Consider the following 14578-nt stretch of genomic DNA (forward strand, 5'->3'; position numbering starts at 1 on the left):
CCTCTATCAGAGAGTAAGATTTTTGTTTTGTTTTGGTTTTTTTTTCAAGACAAGCCTTCTCTGTGTAGCCCTGACTGTCCTGGAACTCGCCCCACAGACGAGGCTGGCCTCGAACTCAGAGTGAAAGGATTATAGGGGTGCGCCACCCTGGCCTTTAAAAGACAACGCCTAGCTGGAAGGGATACGGCACTGGGGACAGGCTGAGGTTTCACAGCTTGGACTCATTTCTGGCTGCGGTCAGCACTGTCAGCTCTCTGACTATGGAGTCAACCTGACCACCATCTAAGCAACCACACCACCCTCCTCCTACCATGCTTTCCCATGACAAAATGCACCCCTTCTCAACCATGAGCTAAAGCAAACACTGCCTTCCTTAAGTGGCTCCGCGTCAGGGATTTGGTCGCAGGATTAAGAAAAATGACTAACATCAAGGCGGCCACGCATCCTGATTGGGGTCCTACCTTTAGGACTTGACATTTCCATATTTTCTTTTTCTTCTACAGGGTTTTCCCTCTTTGATATTTTTCCATCTCTTGAAACAGGCACAGGAGCAAACCTGCGCGGTGCTGGTGTCTCTAAAGGAGATTTCTGTCCGACAAAATCTGTATCTTCGACTTCTCTTAAAGGCACTTTAACAGAAAGGGAGGAAATAATGAACAAAGGCTTGTGGTGTCTCTGGTGATAGAGTGCTTCCTACCATCCATGAGACCCTGGGTTCAACACCTTAGACCACACATACTTATACACAAAAGTAATGATAACAATAATAAAGATAAATTAGCTTCAAAAACCATTTTTATTTGATTATAGAGTTTGAGACCAGCCTGTTCTATGTAAAGACTTCTGGATAGCCAGGGATACACAGTAAGACACTATTCCAGAAATTTCAATTAATTAAAAAAATAACTTTTTGAACACAACTGATACGGTACTTGCCTTACAAGCATGGTGACCTGAATTCAAATCTCCAGAACCCACATTTTTTTAAAAAAAAAAAAGGTGTGGTGGCATGTGCTTGGGAGGCAGAAATGATGGGACCCCTGGAACCCCAAAACAACCATGCCACCCTTCTTTTCAAGTGGCAGGTCATGAGAAAGCCCGTTTCAAAAAGGGTAGAGCTGGGCACGGTGGTGCTGCCTTTACTGCCAGCACTCTGAAGCAGTGGACCTCTCTAAATTCAAGGCCAGCCTTGTTTACATAGCAGACTCCAGGACAGTCAGGAAGACTACACTGAGAGACCCTGTCTCAACGAAAGAAAGAAAAACTTCATCCTCACTAGAAATCAAGTAAATGAAAACTATAAATGTTTTATAGATAAAGCTAGTAAATTAAGAACTGGTGTAATAATATACATGAGTATTGTCAAAGCTGTGGTGAAAATGGCATCGCTAGACATTTTTCAAAAAAATACTTATTTGTGTATGAGTGTTTAGCCTGTAAGTACACTGTGTGTGTGGCCTGGTACCTGTGAGGGCCAGAAAAGAGCATTGGGTCTCCTAGTACTGAATGAAGCTAGGAATAGATGTGAGCCACCATGTGGGTGTTGGGAGTTGAACTTGGTCCTCTGCAAGAGCAAGGAGGTGCTGTGTGTGTGTGTGTGTGTGTAATCTTTTACTTTTTAAAATTTTTTAAAAATATTTATCTATTTATTGTGTATATAGCGTTCTGTCTGCATATATGCCTACACGCCAGAAGAGGCACCAGATCTCAATACAGATGGTTGTGAGCCACCATGCAGTAGCTGGGAATTGAACTCAGGACCTCTGGAAGAGCAGTCACTGCTCTTAACCACTGAGCCATCTCTCCAGCCCCTGTAATCTTTTTCTTAATGTGTATTGATGTTTGGGTTGATGTACGGCTGTGCATCACAAGCTTGCAATGCCTGTGGAGACCAGAAGAGGGCACTGGATTCCTCATTGCTCTGAAATGAACCTGAGTCTTCTAAGAGCAGCCAGTGCTCTCAATCACCTAGTCATAGCTCTGGCCCCAGTAGACACTTTCAATGGCAATAAAAACTAAAAAAGTATCTGGCAATATCTTTTGACCTAATAATCTCACTCTTAGGAATTTACCCTAAAGAAGTAAGATTAAGAAAGAAAATGCTACCCCAGCATGCTGGCACACTCCAGAGGTCCCAGCACTTGTGAGGCTCAGGCAGGAGGAGCACCACCAGCTCAAGCCAGTCCGCGCTACAATATTAAACCCTGATTCAAGAACAAGATCACTTAGAGAACCACCTAACTACCCACCACCACAGTGGGTAAGGGTTCACAGTATTTAACTGTACTCATCTGACAAAATCAAGAAAATCAGTAAATACACAGCTTCTTAGAGGACGAGAGAATTATTACAAGCATTCCAGATTCTAAATAAGTGATTTTTTTCTATTATTTATCTATTTGTTTTTTGGGTTTTTTGTTTGTTTGTTTTTTGACAGGGCTTCTCTGTGTAACAGCTCTAGCTGTCCTGGAGCTCACTCTGTAGACCAGGCTGGCCTCGAACTCACAGAGATCCGCCTGCGTCTGCATCCTGAGTGCTGGGATTAAAGACATACATCACCACCACCCAGAAATAAGTAGATATTTTTTTCTAAATTTCTAAAAATCTGATGATTTTTCCAGTGATCAATTAGAACCATAAATAAGGAAGTATTATGATCATAATTTAAACAACCTTTGAAATAAGTTCAAGTTTATTTGAGTCAAAAAAAAGATATAAAACCAAGACTTCCAAAAATAAATTATACCAAAGAAAAGTGTCCTACCACTTTATTAGTAAATTTTCACCTTCTACAAATGACGAACATTCATAGCTGACACATTTTAGTCACAAGAAACAAGTATTTCACCTTGTTTACAGACAAATGTGTTCTGTGAAGAAGCACTGCTCCCAGAATGAGGCTGGCCTGGCTTCCCAGAGTGCTTTTCCACCGCTCTGGAAGGGGGCGTGCCAACAGGCTGACTATTAGCCCTGAGTGCAGCGCCAATGAACTGGGTCTAGAAGAAAGACAATTATTTTATATCTCAGATTATGTTACATATAATTTGATGATATCAAGTGACAAGATAGATTGAAATTTATTAGCAGAATTGAAAATTGATTATATTTAATATACAATGAAAACGTGGTACACTTACATATGTGCAGGCATAACACTCATATACATTAAAAATAAAAATAAACTTTAAGATATATGTGAAATGTATATTTTAACAAATAAAGCTGATTTCAGAAGAAAGTTTTATGGCCTGTTAAAAATACTAATACAGTTTTATAGAACTCATAAAAGTGGGGCTGGAGAGATGGCTCAGAGGTTAAGAGCACGGACTACTATTCCAGAGGTCCTGAGTTCAATTCCCAGCAACCACATGGTGGCTCACAACCATCTGTAATGAGATCTGGTGCCCTCTTCTGGCCTGAGGGCATACATGGAGGCTGAACACTGTGTATACAATAAATAAATAAATCTTTAAAAAAAAAAAAAAGAACTCATAAAAGTGTACTGAGATCCCTCTAAACAAAGCAGATGGGGGATATCCTCAATTACGTAGTTTCATTAGGCGTTTATGTACCTCATAGGCCATCAAGACTTCAACTTTATCTAGAATTGCAAGCTACAGAGACAGACATAGGAAGTTCAAGGCCAGACAGTACTATATAGTTGAGACTGTCTTTAAAAATCAGAAAAAACAACAACAAAAATGAATGCCTTTTTCTTTTTTGATGAGAGGGAGAAACTGTTTTTAAGCAAAGAGGTCGAGGCGCAGAGAGGTAAAGCTATTCACAGAAAAGGGACCAGCAGGCTGAGTCAGCCGGCGTCCCAATAGCTAATGTACTACACACTCAGTCCACACACAGGGGAGCAGGCTAAGTTTTGAATAATGGAAATATAGAAACAAATAAAAATCTTCAAAACAAAACCATTTAAGTGTGTTCTTTGTGACAATATATTAATAAACTTACTTTTGTACATTCTTCTAAGTGTTACATTTTAATATAATTATTAAAACTTCAAAATTGTGCAATTAAAAAGAAATGTAGGGCTGGGGAGATGGTTCAGTGGTTAGCGCTTCCCTACACGCATGAGGACAAATGTTTGGATTACCACCTAAAAGGTGGAAATAAAAGGTTCCCAGAACAGCATGGCTAAAAAGACCAGTTGTATCAATGAGCTCTGAGTTTTATTTTTGATACTACGCCTTAAAGGATCAGGAAGAATATTGAGGATTATCCCCATTATCAACCTCTGTGTATGCACACACTCCCACACATGTACACATGCACGCACACCCACATACTCACATGCACATACACCCCCACACAAGTACACCCACATGCACATGCACACACTCACACACCCACATGCACAAATACCCACATGCACATAAACCCATACATGTGCCCTCACACATACAAACATGAATACACACATGCAACACATAAACAAACATATAAAAGGAAATGTAAATGTACAATGGTTATAAATTCCTGTTTTAAAAATGTTTTGGGAGTAGTGTTCTAAAACTTGGAACCAAAATAAATAATAGCTATTTATAAAGATAGTTCATTTTTTTACAATACCTTTTTAACATATTCAAAAGGCATTGAGATATTTATTCTTTTAATAAATTAAATTCAGAAACAAATACACACAGTAGTTAGTTCTGTCATCGGGAGCATCAGAACCATGAGGAAGCTTTCAACAAGCCCCAAGCAGCACCACAGATCTACTCTCCCAGAATCCCCAGATGTCCAAATAGCTATGATTTTATCAAGCTCTCCAAGTGACTCCAGTGCATACTCGCAAGCTAGGAACTGCTGATGTAAACAATCACTGCCTTGAAAATAAGGCTACTGGGCTGGGGAGATGGCTCAGTGGGCAAAGGGCTTGCCTTGCAAGCACGAGGACCTGAGTTCAGAGTCCTAGCCCCATGTGAAAAGCTGGGCACAGTGGTCAGGGCTGCAGACTCAGTACTAGGAGGGAAGGGCGCAGACGGGCATCCCGGAAGCTTGCTGACCATCCACTCCAACCAAATGGGGGAGATCGGGATTTGAGACTGTCTCAAAAAAGAAGGCAGAGGGTAACTAAGGAAGACATCACGTTGACCTCTGGCCTCCACATGAACACATACATACATACATACATACATACATACATACATACCTACATACATACATCCGATACTTCAAAAGGAAGAAAAGCCAACTATCTCCCAGCACCAATGACAAACAACCTAGAACATGCGAAGCATCCACATGCAGTAAAGACTGACGAGCAAGCAAACCATGATTTAAGAAATCAGACTGTCACGACCTAGTCAGCTATCACAGCTATCAGTTGATATTAACTTAGAGATGTAAAAGCTAAAGGACTGTGGAACGTGCACTGGCTTTGTCATAGATACCTGAATATCTATTTGTTGTTGCTGTAATTTTTCAAGGTGTCTGATGTGCTGCTCCATAAACACATTTAGTTGCTTCTCATGATCATGACAATGTAATTTCTCTTGCTTATTCTGAATGCTTGCTTGGTGCTCTGCCACACGCTGTAATTGTTTATCAGTCTTTTGTAACTTATTAAGTAATTCTGCAACAGAATTAACCTTTGCTTCCAAGTCACTCTGTACCTAAAACAAAAATATCAATAGAATTTCTCATTATAGAAAGACATAAGAGCCGGGAGGTGGTGGCGCACGCCTTTAATCCCAGCACTCAGGAGGCAGAGGCAGGTGGATCTCTGTGAGTTCGAGGCCAGCCTGGTCTAGAAGAGCTAGTTCCAGGACAGGAACCAAAAGCCACAGAGAAACCCTGTCTCGAAAAATCCAAAAAGAAAGAAAGAAAGAAAGAAAGAAAGAAAGAAAGAAAGAAAGAAAGAAAGAAAGAAAGAAAGAAAGAAAGAAAGAAAGAAAGAAAGACATAAGAGATGTGCTCAAATCCTGAAAAGGTTATCAACAGCAACTGTACTGAGACAGTGTTAAACCTGAGCCTTAACTCAGAATTTCTCATGATCTTTGTTTTTAGATTCACAAAATTAAAAGGCAAAAATGGAGCAGCCTGGTCTACAGAGTAAGTTACAAAACAACCAGAGCTTTGTAGAGAAACCCTATCTTGAAAAACAAAAACAAAAGACTAGCAACTGTGGTGTCCTCCTCTAGGTGTTCACAGTTTGAGACTGCGGTCCTACAAATACCAGCTACTGAGACGAGCTAACCCCTCCTCCTGTGCTGTGTAGAGTTGATATGCTGAGGTTCCAGAATGCACACACCCCACCAGACCCCCAGCTTTTCTGCCTGTCTATATGCCTGTCCTTAAACCAGGGCTCCAGACCCAAGCTGTGCAATGCATGTCCTATGATCACAGAAGGATCTCAAGTTCAAGTCCAGATAGGAAGATCCTGTCTCAAAAAACAATGTAGGGATGCAACTCAGCGAGTGTGCTTGCCTAACATGCCTGAAGCTTTGGTTCCATCACTAGCACTGCATACACCAGGTGTGATGGTGCACATCTGTAATGCCAGAACTTGAAGGGTGGAGGAGATCAGACATGGCAAAGCAAAGATCAGCCTGGGATACATGAAACTGTCTAAAACAAACTAACAAACACCAGAACAGCTTTCGATAGTTCTCTAATATAAGGCTGGGGTAGGCCACAGCTTCAAACCTGAGTCTTGACTCTGTTGTCCATTAGCTCTAAAATGTTATGCCTATCCTGACCTATTTCATTTCCCTATTACAAACGGACAGGCTTGTCACATACGATATGATAAGATCATATATAATCCTATGGTTCATTCAGGACAACAGGTCTATCAGTACAGCTCAGTGGACAACAATTGCCTATCACTGCATAAGGGCCCTGGGCTTGATTCTCAGAGAATGAGCATCCAGAAAGTAGACTTTCAGTGCTACAACAAAAAAAGGCTTGGTTTCTGAAACCAACACATTCACAAGGAGGTGATTTTCACAGATTGAGAAATAATTCATAACCACAAATACAACAGTCTTTCAAAGTGGGACCAACTAGAATGTCCCTAAGTCTACCGTCAGACACAACCATCTGAATCAGGTCCAAACATACAACCGTGTATCTCGGTGTCCAGGGATGTGGGGGGGGGGGGAGGTACCTTTATCAAAGGAGCTGCTGTGGCAATGGCAGCAGCTGTTGCCGCAGCCACAGTTGTAGCGGAATCAATCCTATTGGGCGAAGTTTCAGTCTCCTGAGCAACAGTATTCTTTTCTGTATTTGAGTCTTCTAAAAGATGTACCTTCACCTCTTTAAAAACAGGCATGCTCTGAGCTCTTTAAATACAAAGAAACAAAAGTTTTTCAGGAATCTACATTGAGTCATTTGAAGAAATGCTGACTTGTCATAGCCTGGTAATATCCCAAAAGTGGGTTCGTGACTTTTCTTTTAAATGTTTATTTGCAGTCAGGTGCAGTGTCTGTTGGAGAAGATGTGTATGTACATGTGAGTCAAGGGCCTTTGAAAGCTGGAGGCATCAAACGCCCTGGAACTTGCACTGTGGAACATTGAGTTGCCTGATGTGGGTGCTATGAACCAAACTCAGTCTTCTCAAGTGCAGCAAGCATTCTTAGCCACTGAGCCATCTCTCCAGCTCCATTTTCTTGATTTCTTTTTTTAATTTTTTTTTTTTTTTTTTTTTTTTTTGGTTTTTCGAGACAGGGTTTCTCTGTGGTTTTGGAGCCTGTCCTGGAACTAGCTCTTGTAGACCAGGCAGGTCTCGAACTCACAGAGATCCACCTGCCTCTGCCTCCCGAGTGCTGGGATTAAAGGCGTGCGCCACCACCGCCCGGCTTGATTTCTTTTTTTAAATCAAGGACTAGTGAGCAGTCTCCATAGTTCTTCCCAAGACCCAGTTTCAATTCCTAGCACCACCACATGGGGGCTCACAACCGTCTGTGCCGGACACAGAAACGCCTGGCTACTGACTTCATGTCATCTCCAACCTTTCCACTCAGACCTCCACACTCCCGTCTTAGAACAGGAAACATCTTAGGCAACCCAGTCCCCTCTGCCCACTGTACTGTATTCCACCCAAGTCACTTCCAACCCATTCCCACATTCTCTCTTCTCTCCCACCCTGATCCATCCATAGCAAATTTAAAATGAACTTAAAGAAAGCCCACGTGTCCAGATCTCGTTGAGAGAATGAATACCAACAATATGAAACACCAAGTCAGTTCTCTCCAAAACCTACCAGCCCTTAAAAAGGCTTGCCAACGCAAGTGACCTAGACAACAGCAGGACACTGAATTTGCAAGAGCAATCATAAACTGCATCAAGACATTCAAGTTTAGCCAGGCAGTGATGGTGCACGCCTTTAATCCCAGCACTAGGGAGGCAGGGACAGGTGGAGCTCTGTGAGTTCGAGGCCATTCTGGTCTACAAAATGAGTTCCAGGACAGTCAGAACTGTTATACAGAAGACACTCTGTCTTGAAAAAAAACAAAACACACACACACACACACACGATAAGAATAAGAGCAGTTCCACCAGCGCAAGAAATCCAATTAGGTCAAATCAAACCAAATCAAAATTCCCATCGTTTTATTAAGAATAAAGCTCTCAGGGAGCCCATGCAGAGCACATGTTTCTCCTCTAGGAGGCCACTAAAATACCCTGTGGGAGTGGCATGCTGGGATTTGGAGTCCAGAGCAATACAACTCCCAGGCCAGGGGCTGGGGCTAAGCTCCCAACTTAACAACACAGAGGAAATGTGGGACTATGAGAAACACCAAACCTTCTAATTACAAGTACAAGTGAGAGAGAAGAAACTAAAATCAACAACACAGACCAGAACTTCAACAAAATCATAGAAGAAAACTTCCCCCAAGTAAGGAAAGTGTGGTGGCTCAAATAAGAATGGCCTGCAAAGTCAGGCAGTGGTGGCACAGGCCCTTAAACCTGGCATTTGGAAGGCAGAGACAGGTGGATCTCTATGAGTTCAAGGTCAGCCTGGTCAAAAGAGTGAGTTCCAGGACAATTAGGACTGTTAAATGGAGAAAAGCTGTCTCAAAAAACAAAACAGAAGGGCCCTTGCAGGCTCGTATATTTGAATGATTAGTCACTAGGTAGTGACACCTTTTGAAGGGATTAAAAGGATTAGGAGGTGTGGCCTTAGTTACCTTAATAATGGTATCTCTTCACAAAACAGAACAGTGACTGAGACAGAAAGACACACCCAAACAACTACAAGAAACACCTAGAACACCAAATAGACAAGACCAGAAAAGAAAATCCCCACAGCATAGCACAGTTAAAACACTGAGTACCCACAACAAAGAAGTGTATTCAAAGCTGCGAGAGAAAAGAATGTAAGTCAACACAAAGGAAAAACGTCAGAACACAGTTGATTTCTCAGAGGGATTTTTAAAGCCAGAACGGCCTGGAGCAATGCATTCCAAGTGTTAAAAGACAGATGGCCAACTTAGACTAGTAAATTCAGTTAAACTGTCTGCCATAACTGAAGGAAAAGAAAAATTTTCCATGACATAAACAGCCCCAAAAAATTATAACCAAGCCGGGTGGTGGTGGCACACGCCTTTAATCCCAGCACTCGGGAGGCAGAGGCAGGCGGATCTCTGTGAGTTCGAGGCCAGCCTGGTCTATAAGAGCTAGTTCCAGGACAGGAACCAAAAAGCTACGGAGAAACCCTGTCTTGAAAAATCCAAAAAAAAAAATTATAACCAACAAATGAAACCTAAAGAAAATACAAGAAGCTTTATTCTGGGCTGAAGAGAGGAGTGAACAAAGCCGAGAGACGTGAAAAGAGATATAAAAGCATTTCACTAAAACACAAAATACCAAAAAAAAAAAAAAAAAAAAAAAAAAAAAAAGCCAGAAATAATGGCATATGCCTTTAATCCCAGTTCTTGGGAGACAGAGACAGGCAGATCTCTGTGAGTTCAAAGCCAGTCAGGTCTACAGAGTGAATCATAGAGAAGCCAGACCACTCAGAGAAACTGTCACAAAAAAATCAATGGAAAAAAAATTAAAACTGAGAACAAAGAAAAACCTCGAGTAAAAACTCATAGAAATTAAACAACAAAGCACTGAATGGGTCAAAGAATGAAAAGCTTCTTAGAACTAAATAAAAATTAAAATACAATACAATAAACCCTCTGGGACATATTGAAAGCAGTCTTATGGGGTTAATTTTAGCTCTAAGTACCTATATTAAAAAAATCAGAAAGAGCACAAATAAATGTCATAATAAAGCAACTCAAAAATATGGAAAAACAAGAACAAACCAAATCTAAACCTGACAGAAAGAATTAATAAAAACCAGAGCAGAAATCATTTAAATGGAAACAAATCCAAGAGCTGGTTCTCTGAGAGATAAACACATTGGCAGACCAATAGACCAACTAACCAAAAAAAGAGAGGACCTAATTAACAGAATCAAAATGAACAGGGAAACAGTACAACAGCAGAACAAATTCAGAATATTGTAAGGTCAGCATGTTTTGCTCCTTTCTTTGTAATTTGGAGGATGCTGATTCAAGCCTACGTGACAGCTAGCATACAGAGCAGACAGACAGCTATGGACATGAAAAGCCATGTCTCCTGGTTACCTAGGAGAAAGAATGCTAATGTATTTCCCCAAAGTTAAGTTTTGGTATAAAGGCTGTTTGGAGAATAAACGAAGGAATTCTTCAGGATGTGAACTCAGGAATACATGAGGGACCACTGAGAAAGAATCTCCCTCCCTATGAAACCATGTGAGTCGTGTCTTTATTCCTGTCTCCTCCATGCCGGTCCAGAGAGAGATAGTTTATGTTGGGGTCTGGTCGAGAGAAATAATTGAGGGTCCAGGCTAGCATCAGACCCCGACACTTGGTATATGTCCAAAGGCCTCAATATCTACTCCAGACAGTTGGTCAGCCATGTTCATTCCTGTTCTAGTCACAATATGGAAGCAATCTAAAAGTCCCACAACTGATGAGTAGATAGTGAAAATATGGTAAATATACATTACAGAATATTATTCAGTGGTAAGAAAAAATGAAATCATAAACTTTGCAGGTAAATGGATAGAACTAGAAAGATCATACTGAGTGAGGCAACTTGGGCCCAAAAGACGACAAATGTCGCACATTCTCTCTAATTGGAGGCCCCTAGCCCTAAATCTTCAGTTGTGAATACATAGCCAATAGTAACTACAAAAACCAGGAAAGTAAAATAGAACCACTGCTACAACAGGTGGTTTGGGGAGCAAAGGAGAGGGGAATGGCAGGGGAGAGTAACCTGATCAGGGAAAGGGAGACCGCGCCCACTCCTTAGGGAAGAGAAGGAAGCTGGGTACAGAAGAGGCAGGGATGGAGTAAGAGGAAAGCAGAGTACAAATAATCTGGTATGAGGAATGGGGGGAGGGGCTCCTAGAGAGCGGGAGGAAGGGAAACACAGAAGCAGGTGGTGAAGGAGAGAGTAAGGATGGGGAAACAACAAGGTGGGGCTCCCTAGGGAAGGGGAGGGAGGGGGAAATAACAATATGGATGGCTGAAAAGGCACAAGGGATACTTTTAACTATCTGCCTTAAAAAACCTGTAATGCAGATAATTCAGTGTATAAATATAATACATAGCTTTAATGAACTTTATTTGGGCTAACAACACTCCCTCTAAAAAACAAAGACCACGAAAAAAAACAACAACACAATATCAGACCTGAGAAGCCATTGTTGTTAGCCAGTATTACCAGTGCTATCTAAGAGATTTCCATAACACACAATAGGCTTATTGATTTTACCCTTGGTTAGCCCCCGAGCTGTGCAAGGTGAATCCCTATCATTCAAGACACTATGTTTATCAGAAACAGGGCTCAGAAGCCCTGAGATGAAGCTGACCTTAATGTCTCTTCCCTGAGGTCTAACTTTTGAAAGACCCCGGTAGGGACCTTCCCTCAGGTGGAGACCCCTGGACCCAAAGACCAGGCCGAGACCACAGGTCGGATGCAAACTGCAAGAGGTTTATTAGGTAGACACAGGTACCTGCGGGCGGCAAAGTCTTTCGGAGGACTTGCGCACCTGCAGACTGGGAGGAGGTCTTTTTATAGGAAAGAGGGCAGCAAAAGCAAGTTTTACAGAAGCAGAAGCGTGGTTATCGGAATGAGGTGGGGAGCATGAATGGTTTTTCTTCTCCCAGCATGGATGTTTGGCAGCAGACATCCTGTTCTTATCTTATAGATATCCTACTTTGCAGTCATCCTGCTTTGTAGATGTCCTGTCTTATAGATATCCTGTTTTCCTCTCACGAGAGCAGGCTAGCTGCTGATCCTGAGAATCTTTCAAGCAAACAGGACATTCTCCCCGTGAGAATCTTTCAAGCAAACAGGACGTTCTCCCGGGAGCCTGCTAGCTGCAGGTTCTGAGGAGGGGGTCTGTAGGGTCTTTCAGTTTCATGGTACCAGGAGGTGCCATAGTCTTCCAAAGGAGGGAAGCAACCAACAATCCCACCCAGTTGTGATACCCGTAACCATATCAACAACCAGCATGGCAAGATAACCTTACAGGTGCACAAGTGGCACATATATCTTGCTGGCAACCTAGCTCTCTCAAAGGACTTAGGACTTGCTCAACAAAAGGGAATCCTGTCTGGTACTAGAAACCAATCTAATCAGTACTAGTGAGATCATGGTTACTGGAGGAGAATTTACAACTAATAATTTACTAAACCAGCATGATCCCTAAGAATAAACAAACATTTGTCCCTATACCCACAAAGAAGTGCAGTATTCGCCTTCATCAAGGAAACTTTCCTTTGCAATGGATGGAGACCACTACAAAAAACCACAGCCAATAAATACGCAGAGTTGTGGAGTCAGTCCTAATGGATACAACTACAAAACTCTAAAGCTCAGAGAAGACTGTGGAAGAGAGCAGACAGACTGTAAGAGTCAGAGGGTCGGAGACTTTGCTGTGACATTCTGTCTCCTAGTAATAACAAAAGCTACACCCATAAAGTCTCACCAACATGATCACCCAAACATGAGCTGAACAAGGAGGAGACCAATGAACATGCCAAATTGCATTCAGAAAAGCCCAAGGGGCCTCAGCCCTACACAAAGAACCACCGTCAACTGAGTAAAGCCAGGAGAGGTGGCTCTTCCTGGGAAGATCACACCAACTGGTCCTCCAGTGCCAAGTGGTCAGCCCTGAGAAGAGACTAGGAGTAACATATGGACTCATCAGGTCTTATCTGGGAAGTTATATGTATATGCAAATACAACTCTGCATACAATAACGACTGATAAAAAAAGAGACCATGAATTTGGAGAAGCATGAGGAGGGTTATGTGGGAGGTTTGAAGGGAAGAGAGAAATGTTTAAATTAAAATACAACCTCAAAAACAAAAAATAAAAGGCCAGAAAAGCAAAAAATTATAACATTAATAATACATACTACTATTTTTCACAGACTAAAGTACTATCGACAAATTTAAATTATGTATGTGCAGTATATAATGTGATTTTTTGATACATATATGCAGTGTAAAAATAGCACTATCAAGCTAATCAATATATCCATTATCTTACATAACTACCTATTCTATGGTGTGAACACTTTAGATCTACTTTCTCAGTAATTGTAGTTGTCATGCTGCATAAAAGTTTTCTAAATTCTAGCTTCTTCAATAAATGTCACCTAGCCTATTTAATGGCCGCCAAACACACCATTAGGTGGTATGCACCACAAGAGTACAGCAGGACGGGCCTGTCTTAGTGGCTAATCCTAGCATGTGCAACACCTTGAATTCAATCCCTTACCACAGAAAAAGACAAACAGATACACAATCTCAGAAATACATCTGACTTCATTTCTCTTTTAAAGTTGGTCCACTGCACTCTCTGTTTAGACTCAGCGAGTGGTTAAAGGACACCGACAGAACCTAGAAATCCCACGTGAGTCTACGTGGTGTCAACAGGAATGCCCACGAACAGCACTGGGCCCCTCGGCTTCCTTCTGAGCACAGCACGGTGTTCTTGTACTTACTGCTCTTTGATGCCGCTTCACAACGAAGAGAGTAGTTGTTCCCTGAGCACCTCAAGCGTGTGAATTCCTCCAGGTCCTCCATCTGATGACCTATCAGACCCTACTGAGCCACCAAGTTTTCTCAATTATTTCATCATAATTACATGACAGCTGCCATAGGTAGAATGGGGAGATGGGGGATCTTATTTAAGATCATCTATCCTTATTTCTTAATTTCACGTAACGAAACTCAAGTCCAAGGGAATGGATTACTCGACCAAAGCCAAAGGTCTGATGAAGGGCAGACAGAGCTAATCAAGGACTCAGCCTCCATAGCTTTTCTCATGGTGCTTCATTTCCTCAGATTAGCCCATCTCCCCGCACCTCATGAACCCCATTCTTCTAGCTGCCCTACTTTACGACATATTACGCGGCAAACAATGTCACATGGACTCACAAGGCTCTTCTTCTTGAAGACACAAAACCACGAGGCCCACAACTAATTGCGAGCTTTCCGCTCTGTACTCTCAGCCTTCTACCCAATTCACTACTTTCCTCTTCGGATGCAACACGGTCGCTGCCTTTTCA

At 41.9% G+C, this 14578-nt stretch overlaps 1 protein-coding gene across 2 annotated transcripts in view; it reads right to left on the reverse strand.

Annotated features, from left to right (window-relative positions):
* Window positions 1–14578, reverse strand: part of Kiaa0586 (KIAA0586 ortholog) — a 92505-nt gene that overhangs the window by 70343 nt on the left and 7584 nt on the right. Inside the window, exons 6-9 of one of the 2 annotated variants that reach the window (XM_057782985.1) lie at window positions 7124–7298; window positions 5406–5627; window positions 2849–2996; window positions 462–629 (exon numbers count right to left, since the gene is read on the reverse strand). In XM_057782985.1, coding sequence (XP_057638968.1) covers window positions 462–629; window positions 2849–2996; window positions 5406–5627; window positions 7124–7298 — 713 coding nt within the window. Of the gene's footprint in view, window positions 1–461; window positions 630–2848; window positions 2997–5405; window positions 5628–7123; window positions 7299–14578 lie in introns of those variants that run through there. The other variant, XM_057782984.1, reaches the window with a different exon arrangement.

Source organism: Chionomys nivalis, chromosome 10 (assembly GCF_950005125.1).
Source record: "Chionomys nivalis chromosome 10, mChiNiv1.1, whole genome shotgun sequence".
In the NCBI taxonomy this organism is placed as follows: Eukaryota; Metazoa; Chordata; class Mammalia; order Rodentia; family Cricetidae; genus Chionomys; species Chionomys nivalis.